Here is a 25,365-nt window from a genome sequence, read left to right on the forward strand (position 1 = left end):
CACGTTTGTTGGTGAACATAGTGGTCTAAAGCACGGAGTTATCATGGCCATAAGGGCGAGACGACTATTGAGTAAAGGTTGTCAAGGTTACTTAGCTCATGTTGTACTAGCGGTAGAGACTACTGCATCTGTGGAAGATGTCGGAGTAGTTAGGCATTTTCCCGATGTTTTTCCCGAGGAATTACCTGGCTTACCCCCAGATCGTGAAGTGGAGTTCACCATTGATCTACTTCTAGGTACTAACCCTATTTCCCTTACACCTTACCGTATAGCTCCTGTTGAGTTAAGGGAACTTAAAACTCAGTTGCAGTAGTTGGTTGATAAGGGTTTCATTCAACCAAGCACTTCCCTGTGGGGAGCTCCAGTTCTGTTTGTAAGAAAGAAAGATGGAACTTTGAGGTTATACATCGATTACAGGCAGTTGAATCAGGTGACGATTAAAAATCGTTATCCGTTACCTCGTATTGATGATCTCTTTCACCAGCTTAAAGATGCTTGTGTATTCTCAAAGATTGACCTAAGATCGGGTTACTACCAATTGAAGATCAAAAGCGATGACGTTCCGAAGACAGCTTTTAGAACTTGATATGGTCATTACGAGTTTCTAGTGATGTCATTTGGATTGACTAATGCACCAGCAGCTTTCATGAACCTGATGAATCGAGTATTTCATCCATACCTCGACATCTTCGTCATTGTTTTCATATATGACATTTTGGTGTATTCAAAGAATGAAATTGATCATGCCAGGCGTTTGGTTCTAAAGGCACTAAGGGCAAATCAGTTATACACTAAGTTCAGTAAATGTCAGTTTTGGTTAGATCAAGTGTCATTCTTAGGACACGTGGTATCAGCTCCAGGGGTGCTTGTGGATCCTCAGAAAGTAGCAGCCATGGAGAATTGGGAACAACCTCAGACAGTTACGGAAGTTCGAAGTTTTCTTAGTCTTGCACGTTATTATCGATGCTTCGTGAAAGGCTTTTCAACCATAGCATTACCTATGACAAAATTGACTACAAAACACGTTCCTTTTGTGTGGAGTAGTGAGTATGAGCAGAGTTTCTAGCAGTTGAAGTACCTTCTCACTCATGCATCTATTTTAGCATTTCCCGATGATGGTGGGAATTTCGAGATCTACAATGATGCATCTTTGAATGGTCTTGGATGTGTGTTAATGCAACATGATAAGGTAATTGCTTATGCATCGCGGCAGTTAAAACCTCATGAAATGAACTATCCTACTCATGATCTTAAATTGGCAGCGATTATCTTTGCTTTTAAATTTTGGAGGCACTATCTTTATGGGGAAAAGTGTTAGATCTTCACTAATCATAAGAGCCTTAAGTACATCTTCACTCAGCCAGATCTCAATCTCAGGCAACAGAGGTGGGTATAGTTGCTCAGTGATTATGACTACACCATTGAGTATCACCCAGGTCGTGCCAATTAGGTAGCTAATGTCTTAGTAGGAAGTCTCATGGCCAACTTAATGTTCTTTATGCTAGTCGCATTCCTTTTTTGACTGACCTAAGATCCACTGGAATAGCTTTGAAAGAGGGTCGTCGGGGGGCCCTAATTGCCAGTTTTCAAGTCAAACCGGTTCTGTTGGATCATGTTCTCGAAGCCCAGATGAACGACACAAAATCTTAGGAATTGATACAGGTAATGTCAGACAGGAAAAAGAAGGACCTCTGGATTAGAGATCCTGACGGCATGTTTATGCAAGGTGATCGGATGTATGTATCGAATGTTGAGGAACTAAAGAGAGACATATTGGATGAAGCATATATTTCTGCTTATGCGATACATCCAGGGAGCACCAAGATGTATCATACCGTTCGACACTTCTATTATTGGCTGGGTATGAACAGAGAAATTGCAGAGTATGTTAGTCGTTGTGCAATTTGCCAGCAGGTTAAGGCAGAAAGGAAAAAACCATTTGGATTGCTACAACCACTCCAGATACCTTAGTGGAAAGGGGAAGATATTACAATAGATTTCGTGTACAAATTACCTTGTATGCGAAATGGTTACGATGGTATCTGGGTGATAGTTGATCGGCTTACCAAGTCAACGCACTTCATACCCGTTCGCAAGAATTACTCGTTAAGTCAGTTGGCTGAACAATTCATCTCTGAAGTGGTTAGGTACCACGGAGTCCCAATTAGTATCATTTCTAATCGAGATCCCCGATTTACTTCGAAGTTCTGGGTAGTGTTTTAGGAAGTTTTGGGATCGAGATTACTCTACAGCACCGCCTATCATCCTCAAACTGATGGACATTCAAAGAGAACTATTCAGACTTTAGAAGATATGTTGAGATCGTCAGTTCTACAGTTTAGAGACGCTTGGCATAAGCACTTACTGTTGATAGAGTTCGCGTACAACAACAGCTTCCATTCTAGTATTGGTATGGCACCATTTGAAGCGTTGTATGGGAAACCATGTCGTACTCCACTTGGTTGGTCCGAGGTCGGTGAACGAGTTTTGGTGGGCCCTAAGATCGTGGATGAGACGACACAGAACATTCAGGTAATAAAGGCTAACCTAAAAATAACCCAGGATCGGCAGAAGAGTATTGTAGACAGACATTCTACTGACAGAGTTTATAAGGTTGGTGATTGTGTATTCTTGAAGTTATCACCGTGGAAAGGTGTTGTGCGATTCGGAAAGAAAATGAAGCTCAGCCCTAAGTACATCGAACCGTACCAAATAGTTAAATGAGTTGGTGAAATTGCTTATCGACTTGCCTTGCCACCAGAGTTGGCCAGAGTACACAATGTGCTTCACATATCGATGTTGCAGAGATACGTCTCTAATCCGTCACATGTGATCCCTCCTCAGCCACTGGAGATCAATCCAGATTTGACCTGTGATGAAGTTCCAGTGACTATCCTTGATTGGAAGGATAAGGTTCTTAGGAACAAGACCGTGAGGATGGTGAAAGTTTTGCGGAGGAACCACTCGGTCGAGGAATCTACTTGGGAGACAGAAGAGCATATGCGAGATATGTATCCACATCTGTTTTATGGCTTTGATTTGTAGTCGATGTTGAAATTTCGATGACAAATTTTTTATAAGGGGGTAGATTATGACGACCAGTCCCTGATTTTCCTATATAATTTCTCCCCGAGTATGTATTTTGACGATTATGCCCTTATGGGCAAGTGACATGGACGTATTTGTATCGCTTTTATTCCATTTCTCCCTATCGTATCTAAATTGTGCACATTGTTGCAAGTGTACGATTATTTTTAACAATGTGAAAACACTATTTCAGATAGATTTTTATACCCTTTTTCTATACAAATCTAAAACCCTATCCCTAGCTTTTACCTAGCCCATCCCGTGCATCCTCCTCCATTATTCACTCTCTCACTAATCACATCTCCCCCTCATTTCTATCACCTAATCAGAAAAGAGAAAAATGAACTCTCTTTCTTTCTATCTCTCTCTCTCGTATGCTCTCTCTCTGCACAACCTTTAAACGAGCTTCAAAGCTCGCGGATCGAACCCAAAAACCACACCATTGTACTCCTCTCATCTTCACGATCACAACCATGTTCTTGAAACGTGGTTTCGACGAGTTTTGACTCGTTAACTCGTGAGGTTCGAACTCGGGCACATTGAGTTCAACGTGTTTTTGAACGAGTTAGGACATTTTGAAAGTTGGGAAAGCTTATACACGACATTATAAAGGTCCTAGGCTTGTTTTGGAAGAAGATTGACGTGAAACAACCAAGTTTCGAAGAGTTCACTTTTGGCCGGAACTTTCGAGGCTTTTTCTGGCAACCTCCATCCACTTTTTGGACTCTAAACATGTATAACGCGATTCTACTCTTTTCTAGCTTCAAATCCATATAAAGTACATCGAAAATGGTTGAGAAATGAAGAAGAATAGTGAATTTGAAAATTTTCCAGAAATCCAGGAAAAATCGAGTTGCAGACGGCGACAACAGCGAGGCTCACTGGAGAAGGAGACGGAATATTCCATCATAGTTGACGAAATATTCCTGACGGTGTCAGCTAATGCCGTTAACTTCTGTTAGCTTTTAAAGGAATATTCCGTGGAATATTCCTGACGGACGTCAGGCAATGGCCTATGCGTGAAGCGCATCTGGCCGTGCCCTTGACGGTGCGTGGGGGCGCATGAGCCATCCAAATATTTTTTTTTAAATTTGGGGATGTTCGTGACGTCAAGTAGGCCATGATGGTATATTTAAACCCTAGGTTTAAGGAAACTATGAGGGTTTTATTTAGGTTTCAGTATATGTGCTTTAATTAATTCTATTTTAGTTATATCACGTATAGGGGGGACGTATCCTGAGGACGTTCGAGGCCAAGCTAGACTCAGGGTTTACGACCCAACGACGTACTTGTGAGTGGGCAGTTTGTTTTCATACTTATACATATTTATAGTTTCCATAAATGCGTATTTATTTCACTTTTGTGTTTATTTTGCCAAGTATTGTTCTTGTGATATTAATTGCGATAAATGTTGCTATATTATTGGGATATTATTGTCAAGGCATTCATACATATTTGTACATGCCCATCTTGGTGCACCTCGGTGTTAGTACTCGTCTTAGGGCCAGGGCCAATCCTTCACTTGTATGTTCACAACGCACCATTCGCTCGCCTTGGATCTAAGTTAGGTGTCAGTCCTGTGGGGTAGATTGCATTAGGCAATCCGACTTGTATGTGATGTGCTTCTGCACCAGTCTTCACGTGATTGTAGTACTAGAGCATATTGATTACACCCAGTCCTGTTCGTGTCAGAAATTATCCATTCGAACTCGTGTGTCAGCTTAGATGGATGAGCACTTAGCTATACTCGTTTATCACTTGATTATATTATTGTGGCATTTGATACATCATGACTTGGCATACTTCTGGTTATAATACTGTTGTTTTATTGTTTACATACTTACGTAGTATGTTTTAAGGAAACTATACTTGTTTTACGGCAAGGGGTTAGTATATTAAAAAATAAAGGATTTCGTATAAGCATTGTTTTGCTGACCCACTCAACTTTGTTTTTTGCCCCTCTATGACCTAAATAGCTGTACTCTTTTTGGCTATCAAGGAATTTCGACAGTTCTGACATTCTCTTCTGTTTAGACGTACGAACTTATCACTGTTGTGTAATAAGTGTACTTAGTTACTTTGACTACTCTTCTGTAGTCTCATTGTCTATTGATGCGAGAATTACTTGACACAAATTTAAACCCTCTTTTTGATAATTGTAGTATAGATGTAAGTAGGGTATCGTTCTAGGCCGGGGATTAGGAGGGATTGCTAATCTATTAAATTAACTTAAAAATATTAAATAAAACTCAAGGACACAAAACTAGGCTAAAAACTCTAATAACTCGAAACACACTTAAAATGACTCAAAATAATGAAAACAATTAAATTAAACACTAGGAACTGAAATGGACGGAAATTAAATTAAAAGACTAACAATAAAGAAAACTAACTAAATAATATAATTTAACAATGGATGGGTGTTTGGTTTTGATGAAAAGTAAATTAAACTTAATTAAATTACAGAATTGACAAAAACATGAAATTAAGGTGAAATGATAAATGACGGACTAGCTAGAGGGTTCTTCTCCACACATGACACATATGCAACCTAAATTGATTTTCAGTTGTTCTTTCAATAAATTGTGAATCTCAATACTCCAGATTAACCGTGAACAGCACTTTTTTAATCTTCAAGTTTTCCTTAAGTTATTGAATTGGACGGAAAAACGCATACAACAATTCAAAACATTCTTCAAAAGTCCCCTACGTGAAAAGCACAATAGAGATACAATCAAAGATCATTAAACTTTGTGAAAACTATAAGCATTGACGAGGCATTCGTAACTATGAAAAAGCATGATACTCTTGCCAAGAATTTACTTAACGTGATTGTGACTAGCAACCTTTACTACTTGTGAAAATAAGTTCATAACGATTAGGTGAAATTCACTTATATTCTAGCATCAAATTCATGCATGTAAATTAAGCGTGCACTCTCAACCAACATACACAAATCAGTTTTTATACGAACGGATAAGTAAATTGAAATCACAACTTATGAAATCACAACCGAAGGTAATCAATTCATATTACAAATATATTCATGGCTTTGAATTAACCTCTAGCCAAAATAAGTTTATTTACACATTATTAAAACAGAAATAAAAGAGAAGTTTGGAAAGATTAAACCGAAAGAGGAGAACAGCTTTGCTCCTTCTGTTTTTCTGCTGTGCTTCTGATCTCCCTCTCCCCTCTGCCCTTTGTCGCGTCAGTCTCTTCTCACTCTCCCTGACTTCTTCACGCCACTCATGTCCTCCATTTCTCTCTCTCCCTTCTATTGTTTCTGACTCCACACCATAACCCCGTGTCTCCTCCAGCTGCCCAAGGGCATCCTTCCTTTCTTCTTCACTTCTTATTTTTTTTTTATGTTTTTCTTTTGCCTAAGGCAGCTTTCTGCCTTGCTCTCCTGACCTCTCACTCTCTCCCCAAATTTCCTGCGCCACCTCACCTTTCCTGTCATGCCCGCCTCTCACTTCTTGCGTTATCTCTCCCCCTCGGTTTCTGCTGCCGCAAGGCAGCTGTCCCAGCCCGAGGCTCTCCTCTCACTCCCTGCACGTTCCTGCGAGCTGCCCAAAGGGCAGCCCCTTTCTCCCGCTCCCCCGACCCCCTTAATCACGCCAGCCTCTTCTTATTTTTATATCTTTCTTCTTATCTATCTCTCTCTGCCAAGCCCACCTGTTTTCCCTTTTTTTTATTTATTTCTCTCTTCTGTCAGTCACGCCAGCTGCCAAAGGCAGCTGTTTTTTTATTCTTTTTCGTTTTTGACTCCCCCCAGTCACGTCCGCTCCTTGCTGCTTTCCTCCAGCTGCAAAGCAGCATCTTTTCCCCTAGTCCCCACGTGTTCTCTTCTTTCCGTCTCTCCCCCTTATTTTCTTTGGATTCTTCTTTTCTGCCTTCCTTTTAATATATAGACATAGAGAGGGACAAACCTTGTTTATAAAATGTAAATTAGTATTATCATGTGACAATAAAGGGTAAATTTGCATAACAGATCCTATAAACACAAAAATAACGTAAATAGCTCAAAAATATAAGGAACTAACCAAGAAAAGACGAGTGAATTCGAAGTAAAAATATATATAAATATGATCCGATCATCTATTACGCTCTGAATAATTGTAGTGGGTTCTTCCCATGACTGCGCACGCTTTCATTGTTTAGTATAATCTAGTTCTAATTAGTTTTAATTTCATTCACTTTCTACATCACTTACCCTTATGGTTGTGTCACCTCACGGTGATGGCCAGCATGTTTCGACCTTTCCAGGTCAGGGTGTGTCATTTATAGTTGTTTATGTTAATGAGATTTTAAATAAAAACTCATAATTTGTGGGATTAAAAATATTAAATATAAAATTATATTATTGTGTGTATGTGTGTGTATATATATGGGTACATTCATCAAAATTAACAAAAAAAATTATTTTACCAGAACATAAGTACATTATTCAAAACCATCGGAAAAAAAAAGAAAGGAAAAGAAAAGATATTAGGCTTAATAACATTAATAAATTTCTTTAATAAAACTTGACATGGATACATTCTCAAATCAAAGAAAAAGAATGTACTCATATAAATTTAAAAAGGGTATAAAAAAAATTGAATAGATTTTATATAAAAAAAAATGATACATTTTACATATAACAAATTGGTATATTTAAGGATGGGTACATTTTAAGATTAAAAATGTGAAAAAAGTACGTGAATAGTTACATATAAGATTAAAAAATGTTTTATAATGGGTACAAACTTATTCTAATTTTTTATTTATTTTGGAAATGTTTTGGATTAAAAATTGGGAACTTTAACGAAAAGCACCCGGTACTGTTCACTTTAACGAAAAACCACATTTTTACACTAAAAAGTCAATCCTGATACTATTCACTTTACCCTTTATTTTGTCCTTATCATTAAAACTCAAAGTTTTTAAGCCCTTTTCATTAGTTTTCCTTTAAAAATTAGTTAGGAGTTTAATAAAGGTGTGAGTATTAAAATCCTAAATCAATTATTAATTTTTATTTTAAAAAATTATGTAACTAACATGTAAATTCATTATTACATTAATGCTATGAACTTGGATCAAAATCTGAAAAACTAATAAGGTTTCAATCAATAAACATTAGTAACTAGAGATCGAATATTAATTTTTCCTTATTTTAAACTACTTTAATTTACGATGTGTTGGATATGAACAAGTCATCAAACTCATTTGAAGCAATTCTGTCACACAGCACCTCGATGGAAGCGGAGAGGAAAGCCTCTCCAATCAAAGTGCCAGCCATTTTTCTCTTGGTTTTCTCTTGGTTGCTAAGTTTGCTAATAGCTCAATGTAGAATGAAAGGCTTTTGGGATTGTAAATATTGATGCACCCCCCAATTTGCAATGAACTTCTGATTGCTCAGTTGACCGAGAATGAACTTGTGAGCCAGAACCCGATCTTTCTGTGTGGAACCTGCGGCCCACAACATCATTGTCGTTGATTCAAAGTAGTAGCAAATCGTGCGGCCAATAATGTTTTTAATTTATTTCACAAAAAAAACGAGGGCCTCTCTTTTCTAGAAATGTGACACTTTGTATCACGTGACAATTGATACTAATTAAATGACACTAATCAATATCTTTTTTATTAATATTTCATTAACTATTGATAAATACGAAGCTTCTCTCTCCTCTTTGTTTACGGGAAAATCACGTGACAATCTCACCTCTTCTTTTAAAACTGTAATTATATATGCCAACAAAATCCTCTCCGGATCATTTTGGTGAGAATCTTGAGAATCTATGAATTTTATTTGTTCATCGCACATCATGTGGTTAGTTTTTATTAAATATTATTTTTGTTTAATTTTAAATAAAAATGTTTAAAATAATTTCTGACTGCACGATGTAGATGAACAAACACAATTCATGAATTCTCTAAATCCTTGCAAAGAGGATCCAGATTCATTATATATGCACGTAAAAAACCTGTGATTAGGGGTGGGCAAACGGTTCCTGGACCTATGGGTCGGGGCGGATCCTTGCGGTTCTGGGCGAGTCTAAAAATTATAAATACAAAACGGAGCGAGGCGGCCCGGTTCTTGGTAAATAACGGGTAAAAATTGGAGAAAACGAGCCCCCAGCCTGGACCGTTCATTGCTTACTTGATTAAATATTTACCATATAATCTCTATCATCCTCTCTCTCTTACTCTCAAACTCACCCAATTCACTTAACTCTCCACTCATCCTCTCTCTCTCTATCCCAACTTCAAGTTTCCTCCCTCGATCTCTCCTCCTTGAATCTCATTTCCTCTCTCGTCTCAAACCTCAATCTCGAGCCCAGGCTCCCATCTCCGTACATCGACTCTCCACGTTTTCTCTTTCTCTCTCCCACCCGTAGTGACTGTTTCGACATCACAGCAGCCTGCCACCATCACCATCGTAGCATCCTCTCCTGACTCTCCATCGTGGCATCCCTAGGTAATTTATGAATTAGGGTTTTTGATTTAGAAATTTAGGGTTTTTGAATAAGCTTTTTGATTGATTTAGGAATTATGTGGGTTTCTGATTTAGGAATTTTGTGGGTTTCTGATTTTGTTTTGATTCCTCAACTGATGTAATTTGTAATGGCGAGGGTGGAGGTCTTGGATCCGTGAGGAAGACGATGTCTTTGGTTCGATTTGTGCATCAGGGTCAGCGAGAAATGCTTGAAGACAAAGTCTGTGGTTCAACCCATAAGGAAAACGACATCTCTGGTTCTCATAGGGATTCAATTTTATTTTATTTTTTGATGAATTCGAAATTGTATTTGAAGATTTTGTATAGGAGGTGCTTGATGGAAGTGGCAGGGATCTCCGGGGTTGTGAAATTTAGGTTAGGGTTTTGCCCACCAAAAAGGGTCACAAATAGGTTGTAGGTATTGGATTTGGCGATGGTGGATATTGGGGATCTGAATATTGAAAATTAGAAAGAAGAAAAAAATTGTACTCGTTGGACCCGTAGGAACCGGCCCGTTTTATACGGGCTGGGTTAAGTTCGGTTCTCAGTTTTAAAATAGTAAAATCCATCTCGGCCCGTGCCTATCCCTACCTGTGATTGGTCACTTAACATAAAAAGAAGCTTTGCGACTGGCCTGTAATAAGTCTTTGGTCGAATCTCTTGCAATCAACCTTTGAATAGTCATCTGCTTTCACTTTAAAGGTCGTTTGGGGACAACTTTTGAAACTTTCTATGTGCTCACAAGAGGATGTCGTCCATTGACACATAACTTGTACAGTGAACATGGACAACAACTGTTTTTTATTTTATTTTGTATCAAGAGACAAATTTAGCATTTCTAGTGGAGTCGTTAAATAGGAACAACCACATTATAAAATGAGTATAAATAAATACAGAGACAAAATGAATATTTAATGGATCGGAAAGTGAATCCCTAAAATATAGAAATTGTATAAAGACAAAACCTTGAGTAGAAAACGTAACTCATAACCTTGAATTTGTTGTTTTTACTTGATTGTTGCTTTTAATGTTCTAATCAACACATTAAATTTATCACTTAATACTTCGGTCTAGTGGTATTCCTCTTCACTTGTAAGTGAGAGGTCTTAGGTTCAATTCTCGCCGAATGCGAATTCAAACCATATTATTGCTAGCTCATTGTGAGGCTAAGTCAACCCCCTCCCTCTTAGTGTAAATACTATCCTATGCTAAAAAAATGTTAGATTTAAAATTTGTTAAATAAGCACTTTTTTCTACTGTCATTGATAACACTTTTTTTAATAAGCATTTTATTTTATTTTTTGTTTTACCAAACATGTTTGATGTTTCAAATTTTAACTTTTTAAAAAAGCTGGAGTTAAAATTGTATTTGATAAATGAAAAAAAAAGTGATTATTTTTTTGTCAAAATCATGGGTCCAAACAACACAATGTTATACTATTTATCTAAACCTAATTAATTGAAGTTCTCGAGGTTTGAGCTAAACGACACAATGTTATATTATTGATTTGCTCTTAAAAAAATGAACAAACTGAATACTTGCTAGAGAAAGAAATATAGAGATGGTCCTCGCCGGATCCTCTTTGTGAGGGTCCCAGAAATCCCCCAATCACATTCGTTCATCGTACATCATGAGATCAGTTTTTGTCAAGTACTGTTTATATTCAATTTTAAATAAAAAAAATTTACAATGATTTTTTACCGCACAATATACGATGAACGAATGTGATTGAAGGATCTGGCTAGAATCCAGCTGGAAAGAAATAAGAAACTTAGAAATTGTAATTAACACAAAAACATATTGTGGCTAGTCCTAATGAAAGGCTACGCTTGGAGCCTGAGAGCTTAATGTTGTACTACAACATACATTCCTCTCCAGTGGTGCCAAGGGCTCCATTATTCATCGTGATGTGAAGAGCACAAACATTTTATTGGATGAGAAAATGGTGGCCAAGGTATTGGATTTCGGGTTGTCAAAAATGGGCACGGCCAGCACGTCCAAAACGCACATCAACATAGTGGTGAAAGGTAGTTTCGGGTATTTAGACCCGGAATACTACAAACGTCAACAGTTGACTGGGAAATCTGATGTATATTCATTTGTTTAGTAGTTCTGTGGGAGGTATTGTGTGCGATGCCAGCTTTGATGCAAAAGGTGGAGGCTACGCAAATCAACCTCACTGAGTTGGCGAACAGTTGTCATGGAGATGGGACATTTGATCAAATCATTGACCCGAATGTGAACGGTAAGATTGAAGTCGAGTGCTTGAACAAGTTCGTTGACATTGCTATAAGTTGCTTACATGATAAAGGAATCGAACGACCGTCGATGAATGATGTTGTGAGGGGGCTTGAATTGGCATTGCAGCTTCATCAAAAGGGCATTGGAAGTAAGGGCGACAATGGGGTTGCCTATGGCAATGACAACGGTGATGACGAATATTCCGAACACTGTATATTTGTGACAATTTTCTCTGAGATCAACGATACGGATGGAAAATGATGAGCAACATTTTACAAAATGCAAGCAATATTCTGGAAACGATATCTCAAAGGATATAATGTAATGTTGTATACTGTTCGGTAACACTCCAGATTCAACATCAACAACAATGGAACTGAGGAGATCCTCAAAATAAATAAATAAAATAAAATAACATTTTAGTAAAGCACATATAAAGTTTTACCAAAAAAAAAAAATAAAAAAGAATTAACATATAAAATTCAATATATACTAAAACCCAAATATAACTGATTCACTGTTCATAAGCACAGTGTGCTTCCTATTTTGTCCCAATTAATTTTGCTTTATTACGTTTCTGCCACTGTTTGAGAAAATATATATACATTTTTTTTTTTAAAAATTTATTCTTCCTCCCTCTTTCCTCTCACGCTGCCGTGTTGCGACGCACCGTTCATTCTCTTCGACAACAGAGCACAAAAACTCAGTTTTCCTCCTTCCCCTCTTTGTTCCTGCTCACTTCAATTCTAACCTAAAAGCTCCCTAACAAGTCCGGAGGGCTCCTCCGTATCACTCCCTACTCTTTGCTTCCCCCAACCCTAGAATCCAAATTTCACGAGCCACTTCGCTCGAGATCGTTCCAATTTTTGAATGAGAAACCCAAAACTCACTCACTCAATAGCCTTTTCAACTGGATCTCAATCTTCAAATCCATTGGTTTTGGTTAGCATGCAACATTAGATCCAAAACCCTCGAACCCAGTTTGGGTTCGACATTCCCGACGGCTTTCATAAGTTTTTCGGTTGTGGCCGACCCTGCAACCACATCTATTCGACTCAGCAGAGTCCCACCAACAACATTAGAGAGGTGAAGGTTTGAAGAAGATTGAAGCTGAATACATAACCCAGATTCCGGCAAATCCGCCAGCTTCCCTGTATTTTTTGAGGCCCTCACAGTCATCCAATCACCAAATCTTAGGTATATTTTGATTCTACGCCTCTTGGGTCTATAGATTGTGATTTACGTCAAAATTTCGGTTAATAGATTCTTCAACTTTGATTTGAATCAAATTTTGGGTCTTCATGTTGTAATTGATGTTAAAATTTTAAAAATTTGACAATCTTTATTTGATTCATCAAATTTTGCACTATAAATGATGTAAGAGTTAGTCTTCAGGGGTTTAAGAGAATGGTGGTTTTACAGGAGTTTACATCTGCTTTAGTAAATATGAAATTATATTACTAATTAAATTTCATATCTAACAAAACAAGAAAAATATCATAAGATAAATTGTAATATTAGTAAATTGGTTGACTACAATTGTTAGTATTTGTAGCAATCCTACGAGATTTTTATTTTTATGCCCTCAAATTGTAATTTTGCCATGTCTACCACTTGCATTATACAGAAAAGACTTAAATTTTTCACTTTTATACCGAATTAAGTACTCAAATGTTTTCTAATGCAGACATATGTGGCGTTTAGGAAACCAGAGCTTCTGGGGTTTGAATATTTTCCAATTTTAGCTTATCCTTGAGTAGAGAATTTTGATGAATTTTTCCCTCCGCTATTTTGTGTTTTCATGTCCAAATAATTCTTTAAATTTGGTTCCCTTATGGCTCGGATATGCATCCAATCATTGTTTGGAATTTGGTTTTTACTGCAAATTTGGAATTTGGTGTTTTTATCATTTGATTTTCTCTGATTTTTTATGTGTATTTGTGGTGACGGGGGACGAATTCTAGGATGGAAGTGGAAGGATTTGGAAGAATCAGATGTTTATGATGAGAATAGAAGAGTTGCCACAATGCTTGAGGTTGCCAACGCCAAGAGTTGTAGCTGGTTCAATTCGAAGAAGGGTTAATCTTTTTACAAAATAAGTTCCAATTCCTTAGTGGTTTGGCTTTACAGTAAATACCAAGTGAATTTTTCATTTGGTAGTTTTTTTAATGCAGTTCATTAACTTGGTAGATTTATGTTGTTTATAGAATACATATGAGTTTTCATGGTTATCAATCGTTCAATACCTCTATATGGTTACAAAGGGTTGAAGGTAATCTTTATACATTTTGTAAATAGCACTACCTAGCTATGGCATATCAGCGTTCTCAATTTTCGCATCTAATATATGTACATAAACACTATTCTTTAGCACATACTTTTTCAAAATTTTCTACATGTTTAACAAAGTTTTGAAACCCGCGGCATCGCGCGGGTTTAGCTGCTTGTAGATTACTAGAATAGACGCATTTTAGTAAATCACATTGATTTTCAACCTGATTCATGTAAATTAGTACATAGCTTATAGTTTAGTACTATTCTTACTACCATCCCTAAAAATTTGAGTATACAGTTTCTACATGAATATGATTCTGATTCCATCCCATTCCAGCTCCTTCTCAATTCAGTTCCTCTCATTTTGATGACAGATTTATTTAGCCATGAATTCCGAGTTATTGGGGAAATCTGAATGAAAATTTCCTCCCTATTATACACCCTCACGTATTTCTAAATTCCAAAATTTTCCTTCCCTTAACCCAACACCAAATTTTGTTCTCTCAGCAAAAAAAACCTAAGTTTTTCTCACAAAGTTAAAAAAAATTACCAAAAAAGAATTAACAATATAAAATAGATTATTAGGATAGATGCATTTTAGTAATCACATTGATTTTCATTCCGATTCATGTGAATTGGTAAACAACTTGTGATTCGGTACTATTCCAACCTTGATCCCTAAAAGTTTTAGTATATAATTTTCTACATGAATCTGATTTTGATTTCACCTCATTCCAAACTCTCCTCAATTCAATTCCTCTCATCCTGATTACGGAAAAGTAAACGAGCCATTAGGGCCAATTCAAACAATGGCGTTGGATATTAGTGAAATTTTGTTTGTTTTGTTCTCTATCAAATCAAGGTTATGGTTGAAGTTATATTAGAATGCATTCACATCATTTTTTATGAGTGAGTGGTTAAGATTTAACTAAAATTATTTGCTTAAATCTCAACCGTTCTTTATTGTCTTTTGATGCTTAAGAGAGCATAGCTCATATTAGGTTTATGTATTGGGTTCAAATCTCTCATCAAACACAAATTTTCATTTATAATGAAAATCTGTAGAACCCAAACATTTTGGGCCGGGTAGAGTCTGGCTGGCCTGGCCCATTTGTCTTCTGGTTTTTTATCTTTTATTTACGGTTCTGCCATCCAACTTTCTTTGTCCCCAATACCAAAATTTTGACCCTCAGCAGTCAGCACTAATTCCAGTAAACCTCACTAGGGTTTCTCACTGAAGATTTAACCCAAATACCCCAATAATCAAATCCTAATTCCCCAACTCCAATGGCGGATGACCGCGAGGAGCTCAGCGATTACACATCGGAGGACGAGGGCACCGAGGATTACAAGAAAGGAGGCTACCACGCCGTCTCTGTTGGGGATTCCTTCAAGAATGGCTGCTATGTGGTGCAGAGCAAGCTCGGGTGGGGCCACTTCTCCACCGTCTGGCTTGCTTGGGATACGAGGAGCTCGGTATGTTTCTGGCTTTGTTGTCAAGAATGCTACTTGTTTGGTTGCTGAGAAACTGAGGGAAAATTAAGGAGTAGTGGAACTAAATGTTGTGTTCTGTATGCTTATTGGGGAAATTAGGGTTTAGGCAATGAAAGGAGAGGCACAATTTTTTGGATGAATCCAATTAGTTAATAGCAAAACGATTCGGTTATCCAGGGAACGAAAAGAAAATGTTTAATGAAATTCAATAGTAGAACAAAAAAAATCTTAGGGAATGGCTCAATTCCTCAAATTTATATTGGTTGGCTTATACAAATAGAGAGTAGAGTTAGGCATAATGGAGTAAGGATCTCGGTTTCTGAGTAAATTTATTGCATTGGTTATTCTTTAGTAATTTGGACTAGTTGCTTATTATAGTTCGTATCCAGTGCACAAGGCTTCCGCTTTACGCAGGGTCTGGGAGAGGTGAATGTCGGCTAGCCTTACCCCCATTTATGGAGAGGCTGCTCCCAATAGTTGCTTATTATAGTTACTTTACCTTAATTGTTTTGATAGCATAGCATTAGAAGTGGAGATTCTCTGTCTTGTGTGTGTGTGTGCGTGTGCCAATTTTTCATTCACGTAAATGAGGAACTTATCTATTCGAACCTTTAACAACATGAGAAATTCATTGTTTGTAGCGTTATGTAGCTTTGAAAATTCAAAAGAGTTCTCATTATTACACTGAAGCTGCAATGGACGAAATAAAGATTCTCAAACAGATTGCCGAGGGAGACCCTGGCGATAAGAAGTGTGTTGTGAAGCTTTTGGATCACTTCAAGCATTCAGGGCCAAATGGACAGCATGTATGTTTGGTTTTTGAGTACCTGGGGGATAACCTCCTGACCCTTATTAAGTATAACGATTACCGAGGGGCTCCGCTGCACATGGTCAAAGAAATTTGTTTCCATATATTAGTGGGTTTGGATTACTTGCATAGTCAACTCTCTTTAATACACACTGATTTGAAGCCAGAGAATGTCTTGCTTTTGTCAATGATTGATCCATCTAAAGATCCTAGGAAATCAGGTGCTGCTCTCATCCTTCCGACCAGCAAAGATAAAACAGTGTCCGTCTCTGGGGCTTCTAAAGACATTAACAAGTTAAACGGAGATCTTACAAAAAACCAGAAGAAGAAGATCCGGAAAAAGGCTAAGAAGGCAACTCAGGGTGGTGCCGGGAGGGAAGACAATGAGGCAGATTCCGCAATAGTTGGCTCTGAAGATTCTATTAGTGAAGTAAAATCAAATGGGGATTCTGTTCAAGAACAAGTGAAGGATTCTGGAGTTAGTAATGAATCAATAAAGCATGAAGATAAGGAAGAAACTCAAGAAGCAAAAGCAAGCCGTTCCGCAAGGAAGAAGTTATTCGTAGAAGCTGACCTTAAATGCAAATTGGTTGATTTTGGAAATGCTTGTTGGACATATAAGCAGTTTACAAGTGATATTCAGACAAGGCAGTACAGATGCCCAGAAGTTATTCTTGGAGCAAAATACTCAACTTCAGCAGATTTATGGTCCTTTGCTTGTGTTTGTTTTGAGCTAGCAACTGGTGACGTTCTTTTTGATCCGCACAGTGGTGACAGTTATGATAAGGATGAGGTACGTGCAGATTCGTGATTTCTTCTTTGGAAGTTTGTTTATGATGAATTTGATAAACTAGGTGTCTGATATATTGACTTTTAAATCTCGTTGTGAAGGATCACCTGGCACTGATGATGGAACTTCTTGGAACAATTCCCCGTAAGGTAATACCATGATACTTTGCTCACTGAAAGAAATGTGAGTTATATGTAATTGTACTTTTTGACAATAAATCGGGTTAAATAAGGGTATTCATGGATTTATCTTTTCCAGACAGCATTACGTGGTAAATATTCCCAGGATTTCTTTAACCGATATGGGGATTTGAAGCATATTCGACGATTGCGTTTCTGGCCGCTTAATAAGGTGCTAACGGAGAAGTACGCATTCAGCGAGCAAGATGCAAATGAGATGGCAGACTTCCTTGTTCCCATACTTGATTTTGTCCCCGAAAAGAGGCCAACTGCTGCACAATGCCTCAGTCATCCATGGATTAGTGCAGGGCCTCGACTCCTTGAGCCTTCCGTGGCTGGCGTGCTGCCTCGGGCCTCCAATGGGAGTATTTCTGAGGAGACGGAGAAGGATGAGAGGAAAGCAATGGAGGTGGGAATGGGGAATTTAGCCATTGATGAATCTTCAAAACCTGTTAAAGAATCCCAAACTGCACTAAATTCATCACAACACGCATGAAGTGCCGGTTCAGGTTTTTTTCGATTCCATGTTTTATGCAATTTGTTTTGTTCTAGTATAGAGCTGTGTTTTTCTCTTCCTCATCTTTTTTCCATTTTACCCGAAGCGTTGAGCTTTGTTGGTTTTCCACATTCATTTGATAATCCATTTCGTGTTACGTTGACCTGAGCGGCACTTCTGGGTGTACATTCTTAGCTTCTTACTTCCGAAAGGGTAAAATGAGGTTTATCGTTCTTTTGGGTGTACATTCTTAGTTTCTTACTTCCGAAAGGCTCAGGCACTTGTACAATCCAGCATCCAGGTCGGCCAAAATATTACAGGGCCACAAACACTAATCACCTTTACTTGTTGCATACTATATATAAGCCTAACGGATTCAACTCGTGAAATCAGCTGCAGTTATGAAATCTTATGGGAGAAACTCAGTACAAGTTCATAGAGCCCACAATAATGTTGAAATGTCCCACAGCGACCGTATCAATGAGAAAATAAGAGTTTAAATATTTTAACCCTACTCCGACTAATACCAAAGCATTTTGTGATAAAACCCCACACCTGAAGATTGTGCAGGTGGTTAAGTGGGAACAATATCGGTGTTGTTGCAGTGAACCCTCGGCCCGTTGACCTGAAAGTTTTCTACAAATAATTGAAATATGGTACAATCATATCAATGTGTTTGGCAGCTGAACGTTCATGACCTCTGAAATCACCTGTAAAATTAACGAGGTGCGATTAAGTTTCCAGAACACAAACGAAAAGCATTTGAATCTCATGGCCTCCATAGTGCATAAGCGAAAATGAAATTTTTACCTATACTGAATCACTTTCTATTTACAATATTTTCCTTGTCCTGAGATAAGAGTACATTAGAAAAAATCCGACGACGGCGCCAACAACTATCCCTGCTGTAGTAAACCAAAATGCGAACTGCACCAAACTAAGCAATAAGTAATGGCCATGTTGCAATTACCCGGAAGAAAATGGGAAGAGAATCAATTGAGTTAATTCACAAACTTTTACGTACCACATGTTCTTCAAGATAGGACCTTAAGTTCATGCCAAATATACCTGATATTAGAAGAAGACGAGACTGCTGAGTACCGAAACATCAATTTAATGACAAATTTGGCTGGCAAACAAATATGGACAATATAAAGAAGTTGTTTGACAAAACAATATTGTAATCTACATTAAATTCATCTAAACGACAGGAAGGGGGATTCAAACTTGGGTTCAGTGAGGGAAGCACATACTGCTCTAGCCAACTTACCATTCTAAGGAACTGATATTACAGTTGTTACTTCATGGTGTTGAACTGAGATTATATTTGAAATGTACAGAACACCAAAAAGGATTTTGAATTGTTATTGGCACTCCAAAATTCTTATTTTGCGCTCCAACCTTTCAATATTTAGAAAGAAAAATACATTTGTGAGGAGTGCAAAATGTGATTTTTGGAGTGCCAATAACAGTTCCCTTTTAAAAAAACTACCCATTGCACCATTCAACTCTTCTGTTTTGAGACGAGTCCAAAAATGACTATATTTCTACAGTAAGAACGAACAAGAAATCTATGTTATCTACCACCTCTAGCAATAGGTTTTTTTAGTTTCTTAGCCTACAGAAATCATTGACATTCTTAAAACCAACTTAGACATGTCAAAATCCAGTTTGTTGTCTAAAAGTTTGATTGATTCAAAATTCATAGATAACTGCAATAGGGATATATACATATATATATATATATGGACATCAGTATTTCCTATGTGGAAAGTTATGTAGTAAATTTTCCACAACAAGGAGAGACTGGAAACAAATAGAATCGCACCCGAACCCATGGGAACATTTTTAACAACACAATGCCCAAGCTTATTTTCAGAAGCATTACACATAACTAATACAGGTAAAGAATAGGGTTTGTAGCAGGTTAAGGACACACCTGCAACCAGAGCGCCAAGTGCCATACAAAATGTCCCAACCTGGAGAAGTAATTCCACTCTGCTAACCTCGAGCCTCCGAGAACTGTAAATGAAATCAGTTAAAATTGGTATTAGATAAATGGAAAGCACACAGTGTGGCCTTTAAGCATCTATTAAAATTCAATCCGGTTGTATGAGAGTGGAAACAGATCAGGAACTAATGGGGAAATCTTTACTTTTTTGTTTTAGGATTATATATGAAACTTTTAACTAATACTGATTCAGCTGAGGGTGGGGCTGTAAGGTGAGCCGAATGGGCACCTATGTGTTTCTTGTCTGCATCTATGTTTGCCTCTCCATGTGAAGGATGGGGCTGCACGTGGAAGAGGATGCTGATCTATATACATTGTTGGCCCAATTTTCTAACAACTTAAACGTTTCGGATTTCGTGCTTGTCTAACAACAAGATCAATTAAAGTTTCACATCCAGACAGAGTATAGAGCTATAAACAAATCAAAAACGACAAAAACATTCAGACCTCAAGTTGACAGCTATAGAATCTTCCATTTCTTTAGCAGAATCAAGAAGCCTTTCAGCCTGGCCATGACAAGATTCACATCTGCGAATGCAACAAGCACTAAGGTCAACTTCCGTGGTGTAGCACAAGTTTCAAATAATGCTGCTTTTGCGTTGTACCACAGCATAGAAAAAACAAATCCATCAGTATCCGTTCGTGCTAAAAAAAAAAAATTTGTCTTTGTTTGGGGAAGGTGAGGAGGAGCCTACCGTTGAAGATAATTTTCCAAAAGCATCTCAATTTCTTCCTCCTCTTCTGCATATAACAAAATCAAACCAAAGATACACTTAGCTCATTGACCGAATTTACAACTTAAACATTGCTCAAGTAAATTACAGACTCGCATCTAAGACTAACCTTCAGCAATCTGCTTCTCTAAAGGAACAGAACATTCCATGTCATCATTCATCTTATTGAGTGTACAGTTTCTCCCCATGATGCATATACGGCGTATTTCATGGGGATCCTCCAACAGATCAAACAGCATTTGCCTGAGCGCCCCTGCCCTTGAACCCAATTCAACCTTTCATAAACAAAGGACAGGTAACCAGATTAATACTAATGTTTGTCAATGCCCATAGACATGGGTTTACCATTAAATCAAAATGATCAACTATACCAAGGTTTGCTTGCTAATACGAAGCTCTTCCAGTACGTCAGCAGTTAACCGGTTCGGCAAAACGCTAAGTAAATTTTGAACCTGAAGCAAATTGAAGGAGACTAAACATGATAACACTTGAACCACAGAATTTGAAAAAAAATATATATACATTTATTTGGGGGAGGGGAAGAGAGAGAAAGATGTATCATCCACATTGCAAAACAAGTACACAAAATTATTTCTATTATTTTACTTGACTCACGAAATCCTTTTTCTAGTTTTCCTTGACAATAGGCAATTTTAATCATATAAATCATTACCATGCAGCATTGTACAAATATGATCAGCATATTTCTTAGCAAAAGTAACATAACATGTGATCTTTAGATTGGTCAACCTACTGATTTTTTCTTGACAGCTGTAAGCTAAATACATAGAGGATATATTTAGCTTTAAGACAGTTATTTGCTGAGAGAACCTTAGGAAAAAGAATATTAAAACACTCACTATCTGGCCATACTCACACGAGGTTCTAAATTTATTAGTCTTTGTTCTAAACGCTGTATTCTTGAGAGCAATGCTGCTTCAACAACCTGAAAGTACCAAAAACACAAAATATGTTTTTCATTCAGCACTCTGATAAATTGAGAATCAGAAGCCTAATAGGTGAAAAGATAGGAAGTATATGCATGACAAGGAATATGAATCTTATAAACGCAAAAGGTCACATTTTACCTCTTGCCAAACTTTTCGGAAAATGAAGATAAGTAACACAGAAATCAGTCCTTGGTGTAAGCCTTGTTATTGAAAACGTACAGTTTATTCTAATTTATTGAGAAAGGAGATACAATGAAACATTAAACTCAAAACCATGTATCCTCCTTTCGAAATTTGACATTATCCGAAGCAGTCACACCTTAACCAAAACAGAAAGCTTTGTCTTTCAGTTTTAATCTCAGTTCAGTTGTCATTGAATTTGTATTAGATGCAGTTCACTGCATGCCACAAGCTGTCAGGTTCCTAAAAGATACATTCTTCATCTAGAAACCTCCCACAGATTTGGGCACCTGTGACATCCACAACTGGAAGTCACTATAATCTTCCATAATGATCTTAAGGGGTTGATTTGCACTCTTAATACAGTTAAACAAATGATAGAGACTTTGAGACAAGTTTTGATCATATGAGTATGAATGCTTCTCCCCTATAGGACGAATATTTCTTCCATAAGTAAGATTCTTATTTCTTAAAGAAGTCTTTAGTAATGGTATCCAACATACAAAATATCAAATTAAAGACTAATATATCTTTGAAGCCAGTCATAAAATAAAGATTGGTGTTTGCATTAAAACTTCAATTCAGTTATATATTTGGCCCTGCAATTCTTTCCAATGCAAACGACAGCCATATTAGAGTTCCTTTAAGGCATAAAAAACTTGCAATAAAATAAAGATTGGAGACATCACAATATTAGCATATTCCAATGCAAACTCCAGGCCCTTTCAAATTCTCCAGAACTGAACCCTAATGGGCTAATAATTGAAGAAACTTACAAGGTAGCATTTCTAGGAACCATCTTTGTGTAAGATTTCTACAGGCAGACCTCTTGCAAATTTGTAATACACACTAATAACATATATTAAAAAACAGAAATGTTATGCTTAAATTCCGAAGAAAAAATAGCGACTTAGCTTGAAGTGAGAGAGCGATCAGACAAGAATGCTAACCTCGAGCTCAAATGGCATAGATGGTCCTCCATTCATATGTTTGGGGTTTAGTCGAGGCAACAATGCTTCTATGAAAGCTCTGCCTCCTATACTGCACATGCAAAATTTCCAATAGTATTATGCTTTGAACTGGATAAGGCAAAATTAGACGTCAATGGGTGCAATATCTTGTTCTGCTCTCACTTGTTGTAGTCAAATATAAGGACACGCTCTTGCATTGCAATTGCGCGTAATGAGCCTAGATTCAACAGAATAGCATGCTCGCGGACCTAAGAGGTGAACCAAAAGAAGCTCATAAGCATGATAAATATCTGCCATTTAGTATGAATAAGTAATCCACTTACCAAAATTTAAATTTTTATAGAGGTAAGAACACACACAAAAGCATTACAATTTGCAAGAACTAGCGTGAAATACCAAAATTGGAAGCTGGAACCATACCAGCAACGAAGGCATTGAATTTGTTAGAAACAATGAAGGATCAACACTCCGAATATCACGTGGACGAAGACCTGAGGACGAAAGTTAGCACTCAGTAACCCGAAACCGCTTTCAGATCACCAAAAGCACTTCTGATAGTATTTGGCATAAAAAATTAAAAGTGCTTCGGTATTGATAAAAGCCCTTGAAGCACTTCCGAGAAGCATTTCCAAACGTATATACTTTACTCACCACTTGACTTCAATAGCTGACGTCTATTTATTTTTCTAATAGATATCGTCCCATTAGCCTTCACTTCTTCCACCTATAAAATAATTAAATAATATTATTGCTTAATCATGTTGATTAGTGCATTAATCACAGTCTATAACTGCAATTAACTGATAACGAAATTGGCTTGCAACAGACCTCGTATACTGGCTCGCGAATTCCGAGCAAAGAGTCACCGGCGGACGACGTTGCAACCCTTGACGAACCACCATTCGTCTCCGTCGTTTGGTGTTGGCCGTTGACCGGAACGACGTCGTTAGCTCTAGCCTCGTCATCGGAGATGGTTTCGGTGTCGCTGAAGCGGTCCTCCTCGGTGGCCGATCTAAAGCACTTGGGTCTTGGCGAGACCGAGAGGGAGAGCTTGACCGGAATCGGAGAGACGAGAGAGATTTCGGTCTTTCGCGATTGGGAGAAGAAGAGCTGAGAGGAGTGGGGGGAAGAGTGGAGTGGGAGCTGGAGGAGGTACGGCCATGGAGTCAGAGCCATTGCAGAGTCGCAGAGCCCTGGTTGCGATCATGTAGGTGGAAGAGTTGGGTAGTATCTGTAAGTGTAACGTGCAAAATGGATTTCTGTAGATATCTTAAAATTGGCTAAACTGTAGCAAAGATGATTGATCTATACCACGAGTTTAGTTTAACTTTATTAATAGTTTTTCTCGAATGTCATTTGTTGCATCATTAGTCTTTTTTTTTTGTTGTAAAATCAACGGTGTATGAGGTGGAATAAATAAGTAAGATATAAAATTTACAAGGTTCCTCTACAGTCAGTATGACTGGGTGTACGTCATCCGTGCAACAGTAATGCTTTTATTTATAATCTGGAATAATAAGATTACAAAGATAACTCTTTTTATTATCTCATTTTTCTTGCTTCTCACTGGCGTGAGCCTTGTGGCTTCTCTCTTCTTCCTCTCTTCTTCCTTCTATCTTTTCTCTCTTCTCAGCCGTGTAGCTTGAGTTTTTGTGTGTACATTTGCTCTCATCTTCAACAATCCACTTTATAGGCAAATACCAACTAGTTGGATAGTCATGGTGACCAATAGTTGTCAATCAACGAAAACAGTTTGATTAACAGCCATTACTTGATTCCTTTTGAGTGGACATCCACATTTTTAAAATTTTAGTTGATGTATAAAATAAGAATTTCATCCAAAAATTTAAGAAAGGGAAATTTTTAAAGAGAAAATTTTGGCTCCTCAACCTAAAGTATCTCGTGACTTATTCACAAAACCTTGTTCTTATAATCATAACTTCTTAAGGACTAAGGGTTGACTAACTGATTTTTTTTTTAATTATTTTTTTGCAAACTTGATCTTTATATAATAATTTATAATATGAAAATTTTCGACCATAAGCACGAAATTATGCAATTAGACCTCGAAGTATTTTGTGGAGGAACTCCTCCTTAACCTTGAAGAGCCAAGCTCCTCTTTTTTAAATAAATTAGTTAGCTTTTTCTATATAAAGAAACCAATCTACCTTAAATTTGACAGAAAAAGACAGCTTTGACGGAAGAACCACCCATGCAACGCAGAGTTAAGTTGAAAGACAAGAGAAACTAATAGGGTTGGTTCGGTATGGGATATTGAACCGAAAACCATATCCCGAATCCCAAACTGAAATTTTCAGGAATCCCAATTTCAAGACCGATCCCAAATCAAATTTTCGGGATTCCCAAAATAGTTTCGGGATTTCGAAACAAATCGGGAATCCTGAAATAGTTTTGGGCTTTTGGGCTGAAACTTGACATATTGGGCTTTTGGGCTAAAATTTAGCCTTTTATATTGAAATTGTTAGCCCAATTTCGTTAATATCAATTTGTCATACATACAAATATGTCATATGTGCGTTTGTGCAATCTATTTTGAGTCACCAATGCAATCTATTTTGAACCTTTAACTTCATACATACCAATATGTGCAATCGTAGATTTATAGCCCCAATTGAAATATGAAATTATGAATTGTTCTTCAAATATT

General features: G+C 37.4%; 3 protein-coding genes and 1 long non-coding RNA gene across 5 annotated transcripts; 3 read left to right on the forward strand and 1 right to left on the reverse strand.

Annotated features, from left to right (window-relative positions):
* Positions 1–1,665: 1,665 nt before the first annotated feature.
* Positions 1,666–3,045, forward strand: LOC114819746 (uncharacterized). Its single transcript, XM_029089357.1, has 3 exons — positions 1,666–1,914; positions 2,224–2,532; positions 2,806–3,045. Exons 1-3 carry the CDS (start codon positions 1,666–1,668, stop codon positions 3,043–3,045), a joined length of 798 nt encoding a protein of 265 aa, XP_028945190.1.
* A 9,390-nt stretch (positions 3,046–12,435) lies between these two features.
* LOC103448017 (uncharacterized) lies at positions 12,436–14,141 on the forward strand. Its single transcript, XR_531151.4, has 2 exons — positions 12,436–13,007; positions 13,775–14,141. It is a non-coding gene; the product is annotated as an uncharacterized lncRNA (long non-coding RNA).
* Positions 14,142–15,243: 1,102 nt separating this feature from the next.
* Positions 15,244–18,025, forward strand: LOC103448018 (uncharacterized). The gene is made up of 4 exons (XM_008387251.4): positions 15,244–15,560; positions 16,220–17,179; positions 17,278–17,325; positions 17,435–18,025. Exons 1-4 carry the CDS (start codon positions 15,372–15,374, stop codon positions 17,849–17,851), a joined length of 1,614 nt encoding a protein of 537 aa, XP_008385473.1. The 5' UTR covers positions 15,244–15,371; the 3' UTR covers positions 17,852–18,025.
* Positions 18,026–18,226: 201 nt separating this feature from the next.
* LOC103448019 (magnesium transporter MRS2-11, chloroplastic-like) lies at positions 18,227–24,080 on the reverse strand. Of its 2 annotated transcripts, none has more exons than XM_008387252.4 (14): positions 23,526–24,080; positions 23,349–23,421; positions 23,118–23,188; positions 22,860–22,945; positions 22,677–22,767; positions 21,474–21,542; positions 20,968–21,048; positions 20,706–20,871; positions 20,558–20,603; positions 20,310–20,390; positions 19,791–19,873; positions 18,876–18,919; positions 18,662–18,778; positions 18,227–18,561 (listed from the first exon to the last, which is right to left on the reverse strand). In XM_008387252.4, the coding sequence occupies exons 1-13, from the start codon at positions 23,871–23,873 to the stop codon at positions 18,683–18,685; spliced, it is 1,335 nt and encodes a 444-aa protein (XP_008385474.1). In that variant the 5' UTR covers positions 23,874–24,080; the 3' UTR covers positions 18,227–18,561; positions 18,662–18,682. The 2 variants fall into 2 exon arrangements, with proteins under 2 accessions (XP_008385474.1, XP_070663588.1); XM_070807487.1 differs by having other exon boundaries at positions 18,662–18,788; positions 23,526–24,020.
* Between the last annotated feature and the right edge of the window lie 1,285 nt (positions 24,081–25,365).

This window comes from Malus domestica, chromosome 11 (genome assembly GCF_042453785.1).
Source record: "Malus domestica chromosome 11, GDT2T_hap1".
NCBI lineage: Eukaryota > Viridiplantae > Streptophyta > Magnoliopsida > Rosales > Rosaceae > Malus > Malus domestica.

Bases quoted from the DNA above. Each gene is read 5' to 3' on its own strand.
- LOC114819746 (XM_029089357.1), top strand. From the start codon at position 1,666: ATGTCAGACAGGAAAAAGAAGGACCTCTGGATTAGAGATCCTGACGGC. The intron at 1,915-2,223 runs GTTAAGGCAGAA...GTAGTGTTTTAG, and splicing joins GTTGTGCAATTTGCCAGCAG to GAAGTTTTGGGATCGAGATT. The intron at 2,533-2,805 runs GTAATAAAGGCT...TCGATGTTGCAG, and splicing joins AGACGACACAGAACATTCAG to AGATACGTCTCTAATCCGTC.
- LOC103448018 (XM_008387251.4), top strand. From the start codon at position 15,372: ATGGCGGATGACCGCGAGGAGCTCAGCGATTACACATCGGAGGACGAG. The intron at 15,561-16,219 runs GTATGTTTCTGG...CATTGTTTGTAG, and splicing joins CTTGGGATACGAGGAGCTCG to CGTTATGTAGCTTTGAAAAT. The intron at 17,326-17,434 runs GTAATACCATGA...TATCTTTTCCAG, and splicing joins TTGGAACAATTCCCCGTAAG to ACAGCATTACGTGGTAAATA.
- LOC103448019 (XM_070807487.1), bottom strand. From the start codon at position 23,873: ATGGCTCTGACTCCATGGCCGTACCTCCTCCAGCTCCCACTCCACTCT. The intron at 19,874-20,309 runs GTCTGAATGTTT...TTTCATTTACAG, and splicing joins TCTATAGCTGTCAACTTGAG to TTCTCGGAGGCTCGAGGTTA. The intron at 18,920-19,790 runs GTGTGTCCTTAA...TTCTAATATCAG, and splicing joins ACTTGGCGCTCTGGTTGCAG to GTATATTTGGCATGAACTTA.